Raw genomic sequence first — 21,181 nt, forward strand, 5'->3', positions numbered from 1 at the left:
TCCCCGCCGGTGTCACCAGCCCACGGCCGGGGCTGCTCGGGGCTCTGCCCTGCTCCCGGTGCCGTCCCCGGTGCCTCGTCCTGGGGCTCCTCTCTCCGTTCCCGTTGCACCGGGGGTGGCTCCACCGGGAGTGGGACAGGAGACCCGGAGGGTCCCGGTCCCGGTCCCGGTGCCGGTGCCGGTCCCAGCGCAGGGGGGGAGGCGGAGCGCCCTGTCCCGCCCCCGGCGCTCCCCCCGTGATGTCACCGGGCGCACGGGGCCGTCCCGCCCCGGTACCGGCACAGGGCGCGGGGCCGCGCAGAGCAGAGCCGAGCCATGGCCGGGTGCGGACGGACGCTGCTCGGGGCTGCTGCCCGGTGAGACACCGGCACAGGGCACCGGGACCAAGACCGGGACACCGGGACCGGCACCGGGACACCGGGAGCTGGGTGGGTGCAGAGCACCGGGGGGGCAGCAGCCCCGGTTTTCTGACCCCCTTTTTATCTTCTCCAGGTGTCCAGGTCCCCACCGGTCCCTGTGCCCGCAGCCGGCGCAGCCAGCACGGCCGCTCCTCAGCCTGGTGGGCTCCGGTCCCACCGGGTACAGGGAGCAGCGCATCCTGGGGTGAGTTCGGCACCGGAGCCGGGGGGGGGGGGGGGGGGGGGGCGGGGGGGAAAACCCGGTTACCGGGCGGTTGCGAGGTGCCGGTGCTGACCCACGTTTTTTTTTCCCCCCCCCCCAGGTATTCGGCGAAGCAGATGTACGCTGGTGGCCAACGTCGGGGACTACCGGCTCTTCGTGCCGTGGTGCCGCCGCTCGGCCGTGCTGTCCCGCCGCGGCCACGTGCTGCGGGCCGAGCTCGAGGTCGGCTTCCCGCCCCTCCACGAGCGGTACCTCTCCGAGGTGGCCCTGGGGCCCCGGCAGATCCGGGTAAGCCGTGGTGTCCCCCCCCTCTTGGGTTTGGGGTTTGCATCCCGGGGCTGGGGCTCAGCAGATCGATGTGGGGAGGGGAGAGCTGGGTGCAGGGGGCACCGGGGGCGAGGGGCTGCGATGCAGCCCGGATCCGGAGACCCCGCTCTGCTCCTGTGGAAGGAAAGCTGCCCCCATCAACGCTGCCCCTGCCCTAAAACCGCTCCAGCAGGCGTGCAGCCCCGTGTCCCGCCTGCGAGTCCCCTGGCTGACACTTGGGGATGGGGACGGGGCCGTTTCTGCTGCTCCGCTCGGCGCTGGGTGCACGGCGCCTGGGCTCCCAGCAGCTTTTTTGCCCTCCCGCAGGCGGTGAGCAGCGACTGCCGGCTCTTCAGGCACCTGGAGACGCTGTGGCGCTTCGGGCCAGGGCTGCCGGGACGGACGGACACCTGCTCGCTGGATTTCTCGGTGAGTGCACGGCGCCGGGGGCCGGGGCCGGCTTTTTTTTTTTGGTTTGGGGGGGGGGGGGGCTGCCAGCCCCGCTCCGTTCCTCCGAGCCTCCCCAGCACCTCTCCGCCTCCTGCCAGGTCTCCTTTGAGTTCCGCTCGGCGCTGCACTCCCGGCTGGCCGGGCTCTTCCTGGACGAGGTGGCGAAGCAGATGGTGGCCGCCTTCGAGGGCCGGGCGCGGGAGCTCTTCGGGCCACAGGCTGCCGCCCGCCCCGCGCAGCGAGCAGCGTGCCGGGCCTGAGCTCGGCCGGACCCCGCCGTCAGCCCCGCTGAGGGCCTCCCCCTATTTATGGCTATTTAACCACCCCAGAGATAAGTTATTTTTTCTAAGCCCCGCTTCTGTTGAACGCTGTCGACACGAGGACCAAACGCCCGTGGGCCAGGCCTGTACGCGGACCGTGCGGACGCTGCTTGTAGTGCTTCGCCAATAAAACGTGGTGCACGGACTGGCTTGGGATGACTTTTTCTCCCCGTGCTGCCCCCATCCCTGTGCTGCCCCTTGTCCCCTTGCTGTCCCCATCCCTGTCCTGTCCCCGTGCTGCACCCCATCCCTGTCCCATCTCTGTCCCCGTGCTACCCCTGTCCCGTCCCCCATTCCCTTTGCTGTCCCCATCCTGCTCCCCGTCCCCGTCCCATCCCTGTGCTGCCCCCCGTCCCTGTGCTGTCCCCATCCCCTTGCTGCTCCCTGTCCCCGTCCCCATCCTGTCCCCGTGCTGTCCCCTGTCCTATCCCGTCCCTGTGTTGCCCCCATCCCCGTCCCGTTCCTGTCCCGTCCCCCATCCCCTTGCTGCCCATGTCCCATCCGGGTCCCATCCCTGTCCCCTTGCTGCTCCCTGTCCCTGTCCCCATCCTGTCCCCGTGCTGTCCCCGTCCCTGTCCCGTCCTTGTGCTGCCCCCATCCCCGTCCTATCCCCCTCCCCTTGCTGCCCCTGTCCCGTCCCTGTCCCCTTGCTGTCCCCATCCCCGCGCTGTTCCCTGTCCCCCGTCCCTGTCCTGTCCCTGTGCTGCCCCCATCCCCTGTCCCGTTCCCGTCCCGTCCCCGTCCCCATCCCCTCGATGCCCCTGTCCCGTCCCCATCCCTGTCCCGTCCCTATGCTGTCCCCGTCCCCAACCCCGTGGTGTCCCCGTCCCCTTGCTGCCCCTGTCCCACCCCCCTCCCGTCCCCCGTCCCCGTCCCCGTCCCCGTCCCCGTGCTGCCCCCGTCCCGGTCCCGTCCCGCCCCGCCAGCCCCGCAGCCCCAGCGCCCGGCCGTGCCCGGGGCCCCCCGCTGGGGTCGAGGCCAAGGGAAGGCCGCGGCCGCCGGCCTCTGCCCCGGGCCCGGCGCCCCCTGCGTCACGCTGACGTCAGCGCCGTTACGCAAGCACCGGGCAGCGACCCGGGACCCCGCCCCCCCCCCCCCCCCGGTCCAAGTCCGGGCGCGCCCCCTGGCGGCTCCTCGGGACTGCATTTCCCAGAGCCCCCCGCGGCGCTCACGTGACCGGGGCGGGCGGAAGATGGCGGAGCCGCCCGGGGCCGCGGCCGAGGACTCGTGGGGCAAGGTGAGCCCCCGGGGGGGGGAGGGGGGAACCGGGGGAACCGGGCCCGGGCCTCCCGGTGCGGGGCTGCGGGGGGTCAAAAGTCAAGGTGAGGGGCAGAGGGCGAAGGGCAGAGGGCGGGGGGGGGGAGCAGAGGTCGAGGGGGCCCGGTTGGGCCCGGTTCGTCCCGGTTGGGCCCGGTTCGTCCCGGTTGGGCCCGGTTCGTCCCGGTTGGGCCCGGCTGAGCCCGGTTGGGCTCGGTCTGACCGGTTGGGCCCGGTTCGTCCCGGTTGGGGCCGGTTCGGCTCGGTTGGGCCCGGCTGAGCCCGGTTGGGCTCGGTCTGTCCCGGTTCGTCCCGGTTGAGCCCGGTTCGGTCCGGTTGTGCTGACCGCCGCCTTCTCCCCGCCGCCTCAAGGTGGACGCCGCCTACGGTGACAACGGCCTGGACTCGGGTAGGTGCCGCCGGGGCTCGGGGCCGCGGCCGGGCCCGGCCCGGGGTTCCCCGGGGCCGGGGGGGGCTGTGGGGGGGGCCCCGTGGCCGCCCCTCGCCCCTCACCGGCCGCCCGCTCGCTCGCAGCGCTGCTCGGGGACTGCGCCCGCAAGGGGAGCGTCGTGTCCCGCGCCAACAGCATCGGCTCCACCAGCGCCTCGTCCGTCCCCAACACGGGTGGGTGCCCGGGGCTGGCCCCGGTTGTTTCCGATTCTGTCCCCAACGCGGGGAGGGGGGGGGGCGGGGTTTGGGGTCGGTTCCCCGGTCGGTGCGTCCCCCGTCCCTATCACGGGGGGGTTTTGGGGTCTGTCCCCCGGTCATTGCCTCTTCTGGCCCCTGCACGGGTGGGTCCCGGGAGCTGTCCCCCTGTCGCCGCCTTCCCCTGTCCCCCACGTGGGGGGGTTTGGGGGGGTCTGTCCCCTGGTCGTTGTCTCCTCCGTCCCCCACACCGTTGGGTTTTGGGGTCTGTTGTCTTCCCTGTCCCCATCACGGGTGGGTTTTGGGGTCAGCCCCCTGGCCGGTGCCTCCTCCATCCCCAGCACGGGTGGATCTCGGGGGCTGTTCCCCAGTTATTGCCTCCTCCATTCCCCCCACAGCGGGGTTTTGGGGTCTGTCCCCCAGTTATTGCTTCCTCCATCCCCATCACAAGGGGCTTTTGGGGTCTGTCCCCTGGTCATTGTCTCCTCCGTCCCTCACAGGGGTGGTTTTTGGGGTCTGTCCCCTATTCGGTGCCTTCTCTGTCCCCATCGCGGGTGGGTTTTGGGGTCTGTCTCCCGGCCCACCACTGCCGGCTCTGCCCTCCCTTACAGCTCCCTCATTCACCCCGAGAGGCGAGGGGAGGTGGCAGGGGCAGCGTCGGGGCGCGGGGGGCTCCAGCAGCGCGGTTGGACCCCTCGGGGCGCCCTCCCCGGGGATCTGCAGGCGTCCTCCTGCCCGGCCTGGAGAGAGCCGGCGGCGCCCCGGGGGGGTCCCCGAGCTGCCTCGGGGGGGGGCCACAGCAGAGCTGCGGGAGGAGGGGGCCCGGCTCGAGCCCCCCCCGCTCACGTGCTCACGGTTTTTTGTCACCCCGCAGACGATGAAGACAGCGACTACCACCAGGAGCCCTACAAGGAGTCCTACAAGGACCAGCGCAGGCGGGCGCACACCCAGGCGGAGCAGAAGAGGCGAGATGCCATCAAGGTAACCCGAAGCACTGCCCTGCGGCGCTCAGGACCCTGCTTTTTTTTTTTTTTTTGCCCCTTTCCCCTTGTTTTTGCTGCCGGCTTTGCTCTCCTGAGCCCTGTGCGCGCCTCCTTGGCTCTGTCTGGCTGCGTGGTGGGAGCTGGGGTTTGGCCCCTCGTGAAACCACCGCGTAACGGGACGCCCGGCCTCACGCCCCGAAGGCGTGAGCTCTGGGGTGGGGTGTGACCCCACGCCCCGAACGCGTGGCTCTGCTTCCCCGCAGAAAGGCTACGACGACTTGCAGGCCATCGTCCCCACCTGCCAGCAGCAGGACTTCTCCATCGGCTCCCAGAAGCTGAGCAAGGCCATCGTCCTCCAGAAAAGTGAGTCCTGGTGGGGGTTGGAGAGGGTAAAAGGGTGCTCCCAAACCCCAAAACGCCCTGCCAGAGCCACGCAGGGGGGAACTTTTGGTGTGGCGGCGCTCTGGGGGAGGCCAGGTGCTGGCTGATTCCACCTCCCAAGGGAGAATGAGGGCGGCCAGGAGCTGATGGTGCCCAGACGCGGGTCTGCCGCTGTTTTTGGGGGTCTCAGGGGGTCGTGCGTGCTCCCAACGCCTCGCGCTGTGTTTTCTTGCTCAGCCATTGACTACATCCAGTTCCTGCACAAGGAAAAGAAGAAGCAAGAAGAGGAAGTTTCTATCCTCAGGAAAGAGGTGATGGCCTTGAAGATCATGAAAGTGTAAGCAAAGAGCTGCGTGGTCGCTGCCCTCTCCTTCCCGCTGCTTTTCTCCCCTGTCCTTGCGAGGCTCCTTTGGTGCTCTCGGTGCTCCCCGGGCAGCTCAGCACCCGGGGTACCGATCCTGTGCCCCCCCGCTGTCATCGCGCCTCGTTAGGGGCTCGTTAGTCCGTCTCAGGCCAGTTGGTGGGGTTGTATCTCAAGTGGATCCGAGTCCAAAAATGAATCTGCTCCCGGCGTCAGGGAGGCTGCAGCTGCCCAGAGTTTATTCACTCGCAGGATCTTGCGCAGCCTCGCGGTCGTGTCCGGGGCTGCAGCTCAGCAGGGCTGAGCGCGGGGCTCCTGGCTCGTTGCAGGAACTACGAGCAGATCGTGAAAGCTCATCAGGACAACCCCAACGAGGGGAAGGACCAGATCTCCGACCAGATGAAGTTCAACGTTTTCCAAGGCATCATGGACTCCCTCTTCCAGTCCTTCAACGCCTCCATCTCGGTCACGAGCTTCCAGGAGCTCTCGGCGTGTGTCTTCAGCTGGATTGAGGAGCACTGCAAGCCCCAGGTGAGCACGGGGAGGGTGCAGACGGGCTGACACGAGGGCAGAGGATGTTGCGTGCGTCTGCACCCGGCCGGAGCGCGGGGCTTTCCCTTCCCCTGGGGCTTCAGGAAGGGCAGAGGGTGACCAGCACCGGGCTGGGGCACGGCGGAGAACGGGAGGTGGTGGTCGGGGGCGGTAGGAGACATTTCTTCTCAGGAAGAGCAGCCAGGCGTTGGGACGGGTTGCCCAGGGAGGTGGTGGCGTCCCCGTCCCCGGGGGTGTTCAGGGAAAGGTTGGACGTGGTGCTTAGGGACAGGGTGTGGTGGTGACGCTGGTTTAGGGGACGGTCGGACCAGAGGACCGTGGAGGGCTTTTCCAGCCCTAGTGATTCCGTGACTGCGTGATCCCAGCTGCCGGGCTGGCTTGGGGCTGGAAGCTGGCCCCTGTAAAACACTTCGGGAGGGGTCCTGCTCGTTCCCCAGCGCATCCGTAAGACACCCAAAGGTTTGCTGGGGATTAAGAAGCCTTCAAGGGGGGTGATGAGGCACGCAGGCAGGGCCAGGTCCTCATTGTGCCTCGTTCCTGCAGCCCAGGAACACGGAGGTGTGATCACTTCCATGCGGGTGCCGTGCTCTGCGGCACCACCCATGCCCCCCCGATGGGGATTTTAGCAGGAGCAGCTCGCCAGGGAAGGGCTGCTCCTCCCCTGCAACAACTCCGCGTGTCTCCTCTCTGCCCCAGACGCTCCGGGACGTTGTCATCGGGGTCCTGCACCAACTGAAGAGCCAGCTCTACTGAGCCTTCCCTCGCCGGCGGCTCCGGGTCTGCCGCCTCCTCGACCCCTGCCGGAGCTGGGCGCCTCCTGCCCGGGTGACGGACGCCGGGAGAGGCTGGGCCGTGTCCCTCGGGGCTGTTCCTAAAGCTTCTCCGATTATTTATTGCGACTACAAAACCAAAACGAGGCTGTGCAAACGGCTCTGCTCCACAGGTACTGTCACAGCTGATGTTACCAAATACTTCTAGGGACTTAGCAAAGGGAAAAAGTGATTTGAATGTGTTTTTTTCAGTCACCAGAGAGTCCTTAGTTCAGGCAGGCGTGTCGTGGTTGGCTTTGCCTGTGCCACTGACTCTCCCCAGCCACAGCTCGGCTGGCAGAACGGCTCTGCTCCGTAACCTCAGACCTGTGCTAAAAACCCTTTTGACCCTGGGAGAAGGGAAATGAAAAGAGCAGGCCTGCTGAAAGCTGTTTTAACATGGACTAGGCGGAGGGTTCCACAGCTGCAGGCTCTCCCTGCCTCCCTCTGAAGCAGCCCTCAGAAGGGCAAGAGGCTGTTCTTGGCTCGCGTAGATGCGTTGGGGAACCGAAGGAAGGATCAGCCCCTCACTGCCAGGGCCGTGCTCAGGGCGAGCAGCCGGGAGCTCTCCTAGCGCTGGAGGAGCGCGCCGGGGCCTCGCTGGCCTGACCTCTCTTTGTAGCCATAAAACCCCGGAAAGGGAGAAGGGAGCGAAATTTCTTTGCAGTCTTTTCCTGCTTGTGCTCGTTGAGATGTGCCTGGCTTCATCTCGCTTCGGGTCGGGACGTGGCCGTACCGATCAGGAAAGTAGTCCAGTAGCTGCAGCCCCGCGCTGCCGGGAGCTCTCACTGCTCCTCCTTAGAACCATAGTGGGTTTTTTTGTTTGTTTTTGTTTTTTTTTTATACATATGCACACACAACCAGCCGTGATTTTATTTCATAAATCCCTGAAATCATTGTGAAGCCCTCTCGATGTCAGTTTTGCAGACAAACGCTTGCCGGGACGATGTTTTAACGTGTCACACGCTGCTGCTGCTGTCGGCACGCTCGTGGCTGTAGCCACCACACGCACCGGGTGGAGCAGCGCAGGAGCCGTTTGCGGCTCACGGGGGTTGTTGGACCCCCCCCTCCGCCTGCAGCAGGGTTTGTTCTCGGTAATCCCGTTCTTGCTACCCCCTCCTGCAGCAGCAGCTATTTATTTTACGGGGGTTTTCCCCCTGTAACGCTGTTTCTCAGCTCCAGGTTGCTTGGTCGGAGTGCTGCAGCTTGAGATTGTTCAAGCTCCTGCTTCTGCCTGGCTCAAGTCAAGCGGAGCCTTTCTGGGGGTTAATTTCTATCCAAGATTTTGCCTCAGACCCCGCAGTTGGGTGTTCTTTTTAATACAAAGCAATAGAAGCCCCCGAGGAGCTGAGCCTTGTGGTGATGCACGTAATCGGTAACGCAGGGGCAGACGTGTCCCTGGAAAATGTTGCTTTGTGAGGAAGGAAAGGCGCTGCTGGGGGCTGACAGCCTGGGCCGCCGCCAGGTGGCACAGCTGAAATCCCTCGAGCTGAAATCGCCCTCCTGCCCCGCGAGGAGGACGTGGATTTTTACAGACCTGCCCTATTTTTCTATGATGAGAAGTAATTAAATAAATTTTGCTGGATGTTTTAACGACATCTCTGCTTGTATTTCTTGCGGCTGGGTTCCTGGAGCCTTTTCCTGGAGCAGGTAAGAGAAGGACACACAGTTTCTGGAAGCCCAGCCCTCCACAGCAGCTGTGGCTCAGCTTCCCACGGCACCCTCCTGGCTCTCTCCTTCCCCCCCAGGCAGGGGTGCTACACAGAAGACACCACACAAAGCACGTCTGAAACAACAGGCTGGTGTTTAATGAAGCCTAGTCTCGTGGACAACTCCGTACGCACCCCGGGAAGCCGCCCCCTGCAGTTCAGTTTGCTGAACTTGTGCTAGGGCTCTGCAGCCAAAACCAAAACCAGTTCAGTCACCTGTACCAGGCTTCCTCTTCTTGCTACAACACCAGAGCCTCCAGAACAGTGCAGTTACACCTTCCTGGCCACAGCGCCGTGAAGACACCTGACCTCAACAGGACACGGGGCTGAAGGGTAAGAAAAAAATGGCATTCCCTCGGCAAGGGAGAAAGGGAAAGGGCTCAGCGCTGAGTTAATCGTTCCAACCACCTTTCCGGGGGCAAAGCTTTTAAAACAAACGCATACAAAAGATGCGGGACAAGCCCAAGCCCTGCAAAAAAAAAAAAAAAAAAAAAAAAAAGCCCCAACCCAGCAGCTGAGTTTCGGCAGCAAGTTCTGTTCCCTGGAGCCGAGGCCTCCCTCCCTCAGCACCTCACACAGCTGCTGGCAGGGTGACATTGTGGTCCTCATCCGTTTCTATGCCAACTTCCTCCTGTGCAAGGACAAAGGGGGCTCGTGGCAGGATGGGTGCCGCTGGCACAGCGGGCACGGCCCCCCCCCCCAGGGCAGAGCCAGGCTCTGGGACTTACGAAGAACTGCTTCTTGCTTTTGGGGTACCCCTCCAGGATGGCGTCGAGCAGCTCGGTCGCCTGGCAGGACAGAGACGTTGGGTCAGGTTTGCTCTTTCTGATGCAAAGAGCGTTCGTTTTGTTTCCACAAGAACAACCAGAACGTTCAAAGACGTTTCTTACGTAGGTATTTCAGTGACATGGCCTTCCCAAGAGGCTCTTGATACACATTAGTCCTTACCAAGCCTGGGTGGCACTCGTCAGTGGGCGCAGAGCGCCTTTAATAGTCACAGTGTTTACCTGAAGTCCCCACAACCTGTGTCACAGCTCACAGAACACTTGCCGAGCAATTCCGCTGACTGTGCCTGTCCCTAAGGGCAGCCGTGTCCCCGTGGGACTGTCACTGCCCCTGCTGCCCCCCGCCGGAGCTGCCCACCCACCCTGCGTTCACTGCGGAGCCTTACCATCCGCTTCCTCTTCCGCCACTCCTTACAGTACAGCCTCTGCTCGCTGCACACCTGCCAAGAGCAAGGCAAAGTGAGAACAACCCAGCCAGGAGCCACCCTGCAGAGCCTCCGTAAGCCCAAAGCTGGGAAACGTCTGGTTCTAAGGACGCCGTACATCTGGGCTACGGCCAGAGGGGTTTCTGGCAGCAGGAGCGACTCGCAGCCCTTACTGGGACATGAACATCGCCTTGTGACAGCTCACAAGAGAGAGGAACAGGCTGAATCGATAAAGTGCCCGGGGACTGCCTGAAGCCAAGGTTTGCAATGCAGATAGAGCTGAGGCTATTTCAAGATATCTCTAAGGGACGCGTTTTCAAGACGTGCACGTGGGCTGTGCAGAGCCCACGCAGGAGCACCGCTGGCATCCTGGGGCGAGCCAGGCCGGGGAGCAGGGTAACGCAGCCAAGGGTTTGGTACGCCTGGCCCCAGCCTGGGCCCCGCTGCGCGCGCTCTGCTCAGCCCCAGCCCCCTTTTTACCTTCTCTTTTTCCTCCGGCGTGACGTGGTTGGTGGCAGACTTGATCCTCTCCAGCTTGTCCGCGTAACCGGCGCAGTCCTTCCTCAGCTCCTCGACCTCCCGGGCCATCTCGGGGGTCGTCATGGAGCCGCTCAGCTCCCTCAGCTCTGCGAGGGGACGCCGATCACCGGGCGGGACCGGCAGCCAGCTCCAAGCCGCCCGTCCCCGCAGGCCGCACGGCCGGTACCGGGGCCGTGCCGGGAGCCCTCACCCGCTTCCAGCTGCCGGCAGCCCTGCTGCAGCGCCTGCACCTGGGCCGACAGAGCCGCGATCTCCCCGTCCAGCCCTCGCAGCTCCGCATCGCTGGCGGCCGGGAGCTGCTCCTGGAAGGGGGGGGGGGGGGGGGGAAGCGGCAGGAGCTCAGCGGGGCCGGGGTGAGGGGGAGCCCGGGGGGGAGGGGGGCTGGGGCCGGCCCGGCGCTCACCTGGTCGGCGAAGTAAACCTTCTGCTTGCCGTACGCCTTCTCGCGGATGCGGCCCTGCTGTGCCAGCTGCTCCAGCGCCTTCACCACGGCCTGAGGGAGGTGTGCGGTCAGCAGGGCCCCGCTCCCCGCCCGGCCCGGCCCGGCCCGGCCCGGCCCGGCCCGCTCACCGCCTTGCCCAGCCCGTGCTCCCGCTGCAGGTTCCCGAAAGCGTCCTGGGCGCTGTAAGGCCGGTTCTGCTCCCGCAGGTACCGAAGCAGGACGGCGGCGGCTCCTGGGGGACAGCGGCGCGGTCACCGCGGGCAGCCCCGGCCCCTCCGGGCGCCCCCCGGCCCCGCCGGCCCTCACCGCCCGCCGCGGGACCCTCCCGCCCCTTGCTCATCCTCCTCCTCCGCTGCCCGCCGACGAAATGACGCGCTTCCGGCGAGACGCGCGAACCACCCCCCGACGCTTGCAGCCAATCGGAGCGGGAGGACGATGAGGGGAGGCGGCGGCGATTGGATGAGGGAGGCGAGGCCACGCCCCGAAAAGGGAGGGGGCGGGGGCGCGCGGGTTGTGTGGCGCCGGGTCACGTGGTGTGGGTGTGGGTGTGGGGGGGGCGCGTCAAGGCTCCCTCAGGGAGCCCGTTTTGGGGCGCTTTGCCCTGAAAAACGTCATTTAGGAGGGGGGCGCTGCGAAAAGGGAACGTGGGCCGCTGGGACTCGGCCCCACAAGTGGTCCCGCCAGGAACACGGCCGCAAGAAACGGCCCCAGCGGAGGGCATTGTCCCACCGGAGGATATGGCCCCAAAACCAGCCCCAGTGGGGGGACACCGTCCCTGAAACAGCCCCAGAAAACTGAGAAATCCCCCCAAAACAGCCCCAAAAATGGCCCCACCCGAGGGACAGAGCCCCCCAAATCAGCCCCCCAAATGGCCCCCAAATCAGCCCCCCGGCCCCAAAAACGCCCAGCAGCCGGAGCTCCGTGCCAGGGCACTGCCTGGTGGCCACAAAGGCCGGGCACGGCCAGCCCAGCTCCCCTCCTGCCCCCCCTGGTTCGTGAGTGGCAACGAAGGGCTTGCTGCCAGGGGAGGAACGCAGGAACCCAGAGCTCCCCCAAACAGGCTGCGGGCTCCCAGCCCCTGCCCCGCCACCCCTGAGGGCGGCAAAGCCTCACCGTGAAGGCAAATAAAAGCGGTCCAGCGGATGGAAATCCTCCTTGCTGCACGCCTTTAGCTGTAACTCACCCGATATGGGGCGGTTTCACAAGGAAAAAAATAAATAAATCCTTTTGAGAACCGCGTAGATAGCACGGGCTTCGGGGCAGAAACCAGCACGGCCCTTGGCAAGCTGTGCGCCAGAGGCTCTGCAGCTTCTCCTAAACATTGGGGTTCTTGGCACATTCAACAAGCCCAGCTCTGCTGATTCGCTAGATAAAATTAAGCTTGCTTCACCAAAAAGCCCACGGGGCAGTAAGGCAGCCGCACGGCACCAGGCTCTGGTTGCGGGCCCAGACCCAACGGCTTCAGGCTACAGAAAGTGCTAGCGAGGGGCTTGTTCTGCCACTGCTCCCCGGAAAGCTGGGGCACCCGACAACTCCGCTCTTGTAGCAGCCCCTGAGGCAAAGAAAAAGAAACCAAGGGCCGAGGTGGAGGTGACGGAGCTGACCAACGCGGCCAGGTACCGGCCCCAGCCACCGCCAGGCAGAAGGGACGAGAGGAGGCTGGAGAGCAGCCAGCGGCTCCCAGGGAACTCGGGGATCCCAAGGTGAAACGAGAACTGGGTTTCAAACTGTTGAGTGCACGTGTAACACACAGGCTTGGTCGTTTGGTATCACCCAGCTCTCCTAGTGGTTTGTGACAGGCTCTTTACTTCAGATCCCAAAGTAGGCTGACATTTTATCAGGTGACAGCTTGTCCTTGCAAGGCCAAAACAAAGATTTACGCTAGTATAAAATTAATAAAGCCTCCACCTCACCCATGCCTCCTTAATTCAAGACAGTCTAAGCATCTGTACGGCCAACACTTTCAGGCAAGCAGATTTAGACAAGAAGAAGCACATCTGTGGGAGTTTCCCTGAAGAGGTAAGTTGTTTGCTGCACAAATGTGATCTGTATCAGTTTTTTATGGCTTAGAAAAAGCAATGGGAAAGCTCAGTGAGTCGGAAGGGGCTGGAAGGCTCGGGCCACCCAGCTTACAGAACGCCTCTCCCCTATAGGTTGCTGGTTTGTTTAAGTGCCCACAGCAGCTACAAGCTCTTCAGTCACTCGCGGTTTGAGCTGGTGTCCTCTGCTCGATTCCTACCGGCAGGTTCCCAGCTACACAAAGCTGTGAAAGGGGCCCAGAACAAAAGAGGCCGAGCAGGCCAGCTCTGCTTCTTCCCTCCTCCAGAAAACCTCTCCCTAGTCGTTCCCTACGAGGCAGTGTCAGGGGAAATGTAGTATTGCTACTGTCCATGCCGAACGTGTTCGGGAATAACACGGGGGATTTTTAGTAAATTGTTAGCCCGGTATTTTAAGAAAGCAACACAAGAACAGCTGCCACACGTAGATGTTCTTTGCAGGACTCTAGTCATCACAGTAGATGTCTTATTGCCATTACGTCTCTTACAAAATAGCATCACTAGAAAGCTTGAGCTGGAGATGAGTGGTCGTTACGAGTACAAACATTTGTGGCCGTACGCCATCACGTCCACGAGAGGAGCAAGGTGTTTGATTCTACCCAGAGCTGGATATTGCTGGGAGAGAAGAATCGGGGTTTCTGTGCACATTTTAGGAGCAGGAAAGGGTTGTCTTAAAGACAGAACAGCATTAAGTCCTAGACGCTAAGTCTGAGGGGAAACCAGTCCCATTCACCTTGTCGTGTATCAGCCCCGGAAGGTCGGCTTCCAGATTGTTCTCAGTGACGCTAATTCAGTCTGATTAGTGGTCTCCAGGCTGCAGACCAGATTTATTGTCTTAGGTGAGGAAATTTGGAGCAAGCAGCGTCCTGGCAGACACTGCAGGGCAACGCATGGGTGATTGTGGAGCCATCACATCAACACCTTTTCCCTACGAATTACCAGCGTGGTTTATTTTAAAATCCAAGCGAGGCTACAGAGTCACGGGTCACAGTGGTGTTCCCAGCCAGGACTGGTTGTCGTTATCACTCGCGCTCACACGGGAGACAATCTAGAGAACTGTGCAATGCTTTTTCCTTCCAGGATTCCCCTCCACGACGCACAACAGAAAACCAGAAAGGAGGGGATGTGATTGCTTACTGGCCCCGTGAGCCAGCAGGATCCAGCTGGTTCAGCTCAGACTGATCCAGCAGTTCAAAGTCATCCCCTTCCGCATCAGTGTCCAAGTCCGAGCTGGCCGTCCTGAGGTAAGTCTTTGCACCTCTTTGGGGATTGTCACTGTGCGAAGAGCCTGGCTGAGCGGTTCCTGACAGCGCGAGCTGTATCATCCCTCTGGTGACAAACCCAGCTATGTTGTCAGTGAGATTCTGTACAGACGGCAGTGCAGCGGCGTCTTCCTGGTAAGAGGGGAAATGCAGCTCTCCCGTTCCTTGCGGGCGGTAAGCCAGACTCGGGATCCCAATGCTGGTGTCGTCTTCGTCGTCTAGGCCAGTCGCTTCTGGGTTGATGGAAGGGAAGTCAGGGAGATCCCTGGCGAAAGATTCTTCTGGGTCACTGTGACCATCCAGGTCTAGAAGAGGAGAGAGTATTTTAAATACACAGCACATGCCAAACGCCCTGCAGGCAAGGACGGCACAGCACTCAAAATCTGGGCCGTTCCCTCACCAAGACAGACTGTCTCCTACCATCTCCACATCGAGCTCTCTTTAATCTCCCCCTCACATAGCTATTCTGGGTGCCTGCCTACCTCCCAGCTCACTCTCAAGGAATGCAGGGGCTGACCAAGAGGAAACCACCCTCTCGCTCACTCAGCAGATAAGCAGGGGGTGCAGAAGGGTCGTGGACAGGCCGAGCTGGTTGCGTCTGTGCTATAATGACATGACCAGAGGGACAGGTCGGTCACGGTGACAGAGGCTGTGCTGCAACACGTATCCCTGCGGTCAAAGGCTGGTAGAGCTGGATCTGCCCTTGAAGAGCAGCCGAAATTGCTGTACCGAAGCGCCACAGGAATTAAGAAGGAAGCTCCGCTCTGAAAAAACAGGCAGTTTCACCTCATCTTGGCCAGCAACAGACATCAAACAGCTAGACCTCAAGGACAGAAGGGGACGCACGGCCTCCCTCCAACCTGTCACACCAGTGCCTGCTCGGCATTCCACACCTCTGAGGAGCCGCCAGTTTCCTCTCACCTTCTGATCCCTCCGTCAGTGGAGTCTGGCCCCTTGAGAGGTTAAACATCCCGTTCTCAGTGTAGGAAACCTCAGCATCTGAATGCTCCGAGTCAGAGATGGTTAGTTCCTTGGCAACCACGGAGTCATCCAGCTTTGAAACAGGAGATACAATAGAAAACATTAAATACTGGAAAGCTAATTCCTGTGCCGTGATCCGGTGGCTGCCAGTTAAACCCAGTCCTCATGGGAGGCTGGTATCTGAGGCTCGTTTCACACGTTACTGCCTAGCCTAGGAGACTGCAGTTGGTACAAGCAGTTCTGGACACCCACAGTACCCAGAACCTTCAGGTACAGTTCGTTACCTTGGGACAGAAAGCAGCAAGCTCCTCTTCACTGTCACTCCCATCATCCGTGCCCTCCTGATTCAGGGATCGGTGACGCACTGTCAGAAACCAGAGTCGAAGCTTATTATTGCTGTTAGCACAGAGGTCTTACAGCAATAAATAAATAAATAAATAAATTGGCAGGCTCGGACATAACACAGCATACTTGGTTCCTCAACAGAGCAGCGGGATCATTTCTGACTTGGGCTGCTGCAGGTCTTTTGCTGAGATGAACACGCTTAGCAGCAACCTTGCACTGAAAGGAGGAAGGACTCGGCACAACTGCAACAGTTCTGTCACCGTTCTGACAGCTGAGAAATGGCGCAGCTCAGCACCATGAAGAGCTCACGCCGTGCGCTCACTGGCAGACTCCTGCGCAGGCAGAGCTGCCTCGCTTCCTCCCCAAAGTACTCGCAAGTATTTGCCAAGGGAACCGGAGTGACTGCCACGCGAGACGTGCAGGGCTATCCCGCTCCACGACCGGAGGCTGGGTTTACAGATGGGTTCAGGTACCAAGCATCAGCGTCCGAAGGGCCAGAAACACCCTCTAGAAACTTACGCTGCTTCTCCCGCTGCTTTGATATCATGTAGCCTCGAACACTGAAATCCAGCCGCTGCAGAGCCGGCTCCAGCTTCAGGTACATGCGGTGCCCCAGCCTGTGGTACACAGCCAGGGGCCACAGCAGGACGAAGAGCACTGAGGGAAGAGGGAAGGCCGATGAGAAGCCTGTACGGTACGCTACCTGGCAAACACCTTGCCCACGTTGTGATGCAGCATCACACGTATCCAGAGAGCAAGATCTGGGTACTGAAGGTGATGCTGCTTCAGAGTTGGTGCAATCACCTCTGCCACCGTAACAAAACGGAGAGGCCAACCTTTCAGTGCTCGGATCTATCGTTAATGACCACTCCAACATGTTCTGTCCGGACCAGAGACCTTAGAGTCCTGGACAGGAACCACCACATTCTAGGCAGAGCGTATTATTTTAAATTTTAAAGCCATTAACGTGACCCTTCCTTTGGAGCGGGAATGGTTGCTGCTCTCTTTGGAGCAGAGCCCTACTCCTCGGACAATCAGATCCTACTCGTTTCTACCCCTTTTTCATTTTTCAAGTCTGTATTTGGCACAGGGATCTTCTACTTACACAGCAAGTATGAGAGCAGGAGTCCAGGGACATACCGGCCCAGAACAGCCAGGAAAGTAAAGACTCCACAGACTAGAAGGCAAAACTGGAGACATGGGAGACGGTGAGTTTCCAGGGTTAAGCAATGGAACCACTCACTTCTTGACCATCTTGCTCCCGGCAGAATTCTAGCTAAAGTTGTAATTTAACAACAGCCAAGCCTTCCTAGCGCTACCCCGTTCCAGGACTAGAACAGACTCAGGGAGTATCTGCCTTCAGAGCCACAGGCCCAGCAAAGTTTCTTGCCTGGGATCACAGGGAGCTTCCCAAAGCAGGTATGCTAAAAGCGAGGAAGGGACTGAAGGAGATAGAACTCTTGCACAGTGAACAACGCAAATGCAGTTACGGGTTCCTCGTTGCATAAGCCTCAAAAACAAAACCAGAAAAAAGACGCTTTTTCTGCCTGTTAAAATCCAATGAGGGCGATGCATTTGACAGACACTTTAAAAAGCTAGAAACCTACAGAAGGAGCAGCTCTGTTTCCGCTTCACTAGCGCAACCAACATGCCAACGCTTGTTTTCTCCTCCCTCCTCCACACGATCACTCTGCCTGCGCTTTCTATTCCTCTCCACCACTTCACAGCCATGCCAAGCCGGGAGACTTCCCATGGTAACCTCCCCTGTTTGGAACGCATTCAGCCAGCGCCGGATGCCATCACGAAAGGATACCAGCAGAGGCTGGACAGCGATGTCATTTGCTAGCGTCTGTACGTTCTCACCTTGCCAGGGCTTTGCCTCTTGAAAACGAAGAGGTTATTTAAGAAGTTGGTCCCCGTCACCCATCCTTCAGCCAAATGGTGACAAAGTTCCGGCACTCCGAGCAGCCGAGGGTGGACGTATCCCCAGCTGCAGCGAAGGGAAAAAATCAGCAACAGACGTTACTGCATCGGATTCAGGGCAGACGTCCCTCGTTACAAACACTTGCCGCAATACCACTTTCTCCTCTCCCAGCTGCTCGGCTCTAGAGGTGAGTGTCAGCCTGCCTCTCAGAACACCGCCCTGCCAAAAGCGGCGTTCTTCGCCCCCTTCTGCAGGCGTCTCCGCTCTCCCACAGCAGCTGAGGAGCAGCGATTTGAGTCATTCAACCTGTCGTCTTAGACTAGAGTTTCCACACTACCGGAGGGAAGGGGCGCGGCAGAAGCAAATCAAGCGAAGCCACCTGCTTTCTCTGCATCGACTTGGTCAACGGCAACCCCCAAAAATTCAGCATGAGGTTTCCGAGCAGCCTTGTACCTTACTTAATACGTTCAGTTGCTTCGGAGGTATTATCTTTGGCGGGTTCCATTAGTGCTTCTTAACTGCTAGTCACGGGTACCTGAAGCTTAGGGATAGCAATTCCTTTTGCATTTGGGCCTCTCGCAGTAAACAAACAAACTTATCTGGCAACAGCTCGAGTGATTTAATCAAGAGCTGAGCATCTGAGTGTGGCCGGGCAGCACAAGCAGGCAGAAAGGTGTGCCAGAGAGAGGAAGGTGTAATTAGTAAGGCAACACCCAAACATTTCTCAACCCACCATTATTAAAGCTGCAGTCAGATCAGAACTATGCGGGAACGGCTTCTGGGAAATGCCTCTTTAAACGTTCCAGGTCTACTCTCAGAAGATTTCTCCGTTTCCAACAAAACCCCCGCTTGTTTTCCTACTGCTGGAGACCCACGCAAAAGGAATTGGTTTTCAGGCAGCACCTCCAACTCGGGGGTGCAAGGGGAAGTGGCGGTGGACGTTTTACAACACTCAAGCAGGCAGAGATTAAGTCTAACACAGTGGCTTGGGCAAGTCAAGAACCTGTCACAACAGCATGACGGAGGGCTCCATCCTCACTCCATCGAGCAGCTCCCTACTCCCCTTCCTTCCTCTCTAAGGAGCCAACGTTCCAAGCACGTGCAGGTAATAATTACACGGGATCACAGCAAAGTACCAAAGAGCAGAGGATTCAATTAGTTTCCTACCTCTCATTGTCTAAGTCGTCAGGTCTTGCCACTAAAACATTAAGAACAGACAGGACATTAGTTGCAAGGAATTTGCCACAAGAATGCTTAGCTCTTGGGATTTAAGTAAAGCTTTAATGAGTTGGGAGATGCCTGGAAAAGACACTAACTGTTAAGAACCAGAGGCGCATCACTCCGTGACACATTCTGAATTTGTCCAGTGACGGTACAAGACTGCAAGAGAGCCTCCTTGCTGCTCCTCGGACTTGTCGGACAGCACCTGGAAGGCTGCTCTGGTTGCAGTAACAGGTATTTGCACGAAATACCACTTTTATCTCCCTCCCTTCCCCGGCACACACCCAGAAGGCGAAGGACAAACAGCTTGCTTGTTCGGAGGCATCAGATTTAAGCCTTTTGATATTTTCTCACCCAGGCCGGGATTTGAAAAGTGACCCGGGGAGGTACCAGTTCTCCTGACGAGTTTAAATCAAGGTTACGTGGGAGCCGGGCGGATAACTCTCCACGCTTCCCTCACCAGTAAGAACACTTCAGTTATAAAGCCTGCAGAAAGCTGATGGCAGGAACCGAGCGAAGCTTTAATGGCTTCCAGAGAACTACGCAGAATTCAGGCTGAGGCACAAAAGCTGGGGTAGAACCTGCTCATTAGTTACAGAACTCTCTCTGGGAGCATGCAAACCACATACACAGCTTCAGAAGCCATCTGACCAGGCAAAAGCAACAAAATCCTGCTAGGATCGGTATTATTCATGAGTACATTACTATTACAAATGAGAAAAAGAACTGCTTTGTTCCCCGAAAGCTTAAGACTAATTTAATTAACAGCCGTTAAGATGCCTCTCCCTTTAACGAATTCTCTACTTTGTAGGCAAGGCTGGGACTCAGCTTTGTCCTAAAACATGAAGCTGATTTATTACCGAATCTGAGGAGAAATCCAGACGTATTCCATAAACGCTTGCTTTTATAGTGAATTTTTGAAACTGAAACGTCTTGCTTCTATATTGAACGCGTCGAAGATGAGTCACTGCTTCAACACCTGCCCTAATTCACACACACCAGCTGTTTCAAACATTACCATTTAGTGAAATGCTCTCTTTATTCTAGAGTTCTTCTCTTAGCAGAATATTCCATACAAACACAAGTTGCGGAGATAATTTCCTTGTAACTCAAGAATAGTTTGTGCTTCACTAAAATTAGACAGAGAAGACAAAAGCCCAAACCGGCTAATATTCCAACACGCCATAAAAGCACACCTGACGAGCGAACAAGAGCCTGGGGTGACATCCCACAAACAGAAGCGTCACAAACAAGTAGGCTACTTCATAACGTGTTAAAAGATCTCAAGTCTCTACAGAGCAAAATGGAAGGGGAAACTCTGAAGGTTATGAGACACTGGCCAAAAAAAAACCCTCTTATTATTTACATCGGTTAGGACTTCCCAGAGCAACTCCAGGAAGACCGTGCCTACAGCATTCTTGCCTGCTTCCAGACTGACAAAAGAAAAAAGCCCTGGATTTTACCTATTTAACTCCACACGCTGGATTCTACCTCTTTCACTCCAAACGTTGCACACTCTAGATCTACATACAGTACTTAGTTTTCCGGTATTAACTTAAACGTTGCAACTTACCTCCAATTTCAGGCCAGATTTTGTTCTTCCACTGATCTATACAAACTACTACAATAAGAGTGAACGCAACGAGGAACACCAGTCGAAGGGAAGTCAGAGCAAAGAACCTACGGGGAAGAAACGAACAGGTAAATAACCAGCAAGATCTGCGCGACGCATACGAAAGGAGACACAAACCACCCTCAAAACTTGGTAACAGCTACAGCAAGAGAGAAGTAAGCAAGCAGCAATCAGCCAGCGTTCAGCCTGCCCGCGCTGCCTGGGCCAGGAGCTTATCTCGCAGCTGCCTTGAGAATGTTTTATGGACCCGTAAAAACACGAGCTTGTGTCATTTCTAGCACAACCACCCTCATTTACAGCTCACCTGCCAGAGGCGAGCAGAGCCTACTGCCCTTCCTCTGCTGTTCGCCTAACAGCTTAATTTCTGCTGGCTGCTTTTATGCTTTTAGATAGCGAGGAAAACATGCTGAGAGGGACAAAACTAAAGCAGAGCTCAGCGCTTCCAGCACTTGTTGTACGCAGAAACAGGTCACAAAGTCAAACTGTTCATTCGCCTAGCAGCTCGGCTCGCAGCCCAAACCCCAAACCGTAACCGGCCGGCTCTGGGAAGGGCTCTGAGGAGGAGGCAGCGCTCCCCAAACCCTGCGAGGGGCAGGACTGGGGGGCACAGAGCGCACCCCTACAGCACCGAGGGGCTCGGCCCGGGGTTCCGGGGCTCTGCCCGGGGTTTCAAGGACCCTGCCCGGGGCTTTGGGGGCCCTGCCCGGGGGTTCCAGGGCTGCCCCCCCCGCCCCAGCCCCCAGCCCCCTGCCCCCTCCAGGGCTCGCTGCCAGGGCCCCACGCGCACCAAACCACCTCAGTTTCCCCCCCCCGGCTCTCCCCACCCCGTCAGGGCCCAGCAGGGCCCGGAGCCTCCCCCCGGGAGCCGCCGCCGCCGCCGCCCGGTTGGGCCCTGCCCGCCCCCCGCGGTCCCCGGGGGCCGCTCACCAGAAGAGGCCGTGCGCCGCCGCCCACCACAGGGCGCTGCGGCCCGGCCGCTCCCACACGAGCGCGGCCTGCACGGAGCTCAGCAGCGGCTCGTAGGGCCCCAGGCGGCCCCGCAGCGCCGCGCTCAGCTCCTCCACCCGCCGCCGCCGCTCGCCGGCCCCGCCGGGCCGCGCCGCCATGGCTCCCTCACGGCATCAACATCCGGCCGCCGCCAACATGGCGGCCGCCAGGGGCAAGGGGGCCGG

General features: G+C 59.7%; 4 protein-coding genes across 5 annotated transcripts; 2 read left to right on the forward strand and 2 right to left on the reverse strand.

Moving 5' to 3' along the window:
- Nucleotides 1-252: 252 nt before the first annotated feature.
- LOC126913574 (coenzyme Q-binding protein COQ10 homolog B, mitochondrial-like) lies at nt 253-1,842 on the forward strand. Its single transcript, XM_050715510.1, is given in 6 exon segments — nt 253-356; nt 493-603; nt 722-742; nt 744-909; nt 1,255-1,356; nt 1,476-1,842. Coding segments are annotated over 6 exon segments (603 nt in total). The 5' UTR covers nt 253-315; the 3' UTR covers nt 1,638-1,842.
- A 997-nt stretch (nt 1,843-2,839) lies between these two features.
- Nucleotides 2,840-8,278, forward strand: MLX (MAX dimerization protein MLX). Its single transcript, XM_035568479.1, has 8 exons — nt 2,840-2,934; nt 3,327-3,363; nt 3,489-3,578; nt 4,474-4,580; nt 4,846-4,945; nt 5,201-5,300; nt 5,654-5,855; nt 6,573-8,278. The coding sequence occupies exons 1-8, from the start codon at nt 2,890-2,892 to the stop codon at nt 6,627-6,629; spliced, it is 738 nt and encodes a 245-aa protein (XP_035424372.1). The 5' UTR covers nt 2,840-2,889; the 3' UTR covers nt 6,630-8,278.
- Nucleotides 8,279-8,470: 192 nt separating this feature from the next.
- PSMC3IP (PSMC3 interacting protein) lies at nt 8,471-10,994 on the reverse strand. 2 transcript variants are annotated; one of them, XM_035568481.2, is made up of 9 exons: nt 10,893-10,994; nt 10,715-10,818; nt 10,548-10,637; nt 10,335-10,446; nt 10,085-10,230; nt 9,566-9,619; nt 9,123-9,182; nt 8,965-9,025; nt 8,471-8,720 (listed from the first exon to the last, which is right to left on the reverse strand). In XM_035568481.2, exons 1-8 carry the CDS (start codon nt 10,924-10,926, stop codon nt 8,966-8,968), a joined length of 660 nt encoding a protein of 219 aa, XP_035424374.1. In that variant the 5' UTR covers nt 10,927-10,994; the 3' UTR covers nt 8,471-8,720; nt 8,965. The 2 variants fall into 2 exon arrangements, with proteins under 2 accessions (XP_035424374.1, XP_035424373.1); XM_035568480.2 differs by lacking the exon at nt 8,965-9,025.
- Nucleotides 10,995-13,062: 2,068 nt separating this feature from the next.
- On the reverse strand, nt 13,063-21,171 carry RETREG3 (reticulophagy regulator family member 3). The gene is made up of 9 exons (XM_035568523.2): nt 20,937-21,171; nt 19,950-20,056; nt 18,323-18,353; nt 17,095-17,221; nt 16,337-16,421; nt 15,751-15,888; nt 15,171-15,250; nt 14,827-14,959; nt 13,063-14,210 (listed from the first exon to the last, which is right to left on the reverse strand). Exons 1-9 carry the CDS (start codon nt 21,113-21,115, stop codon nt 13,777-13,779), a joined length of 1,314 nt encoding a protein of 437 aa, XP_035424416.1. The 5' UTR covers nt 21,116-21,171; the 3' UTR covers nt 13,063-13,776.
- Between the last annotated feature and the right edge of the window lie 10 nt (nt 21,172-21,181).

The sequence above is a fragment of the Cygnus atratus genome, chromosome 25 (assembly GCF_013377495.2).
Source record: "Cygnus atratus isolate AKBS03 ecotype Queensland, Australia chromosome 25, CAtr_DNAZoo_HiC_assembly, whole genome shotgun sequence".
Classification (NCBI taxonomy): domain Eukaryota; kingdom Metazoa; phylum Chordata; class Aves; order Anseriformes; family Anatidae; genus Cygnus; species Cygnus atratus.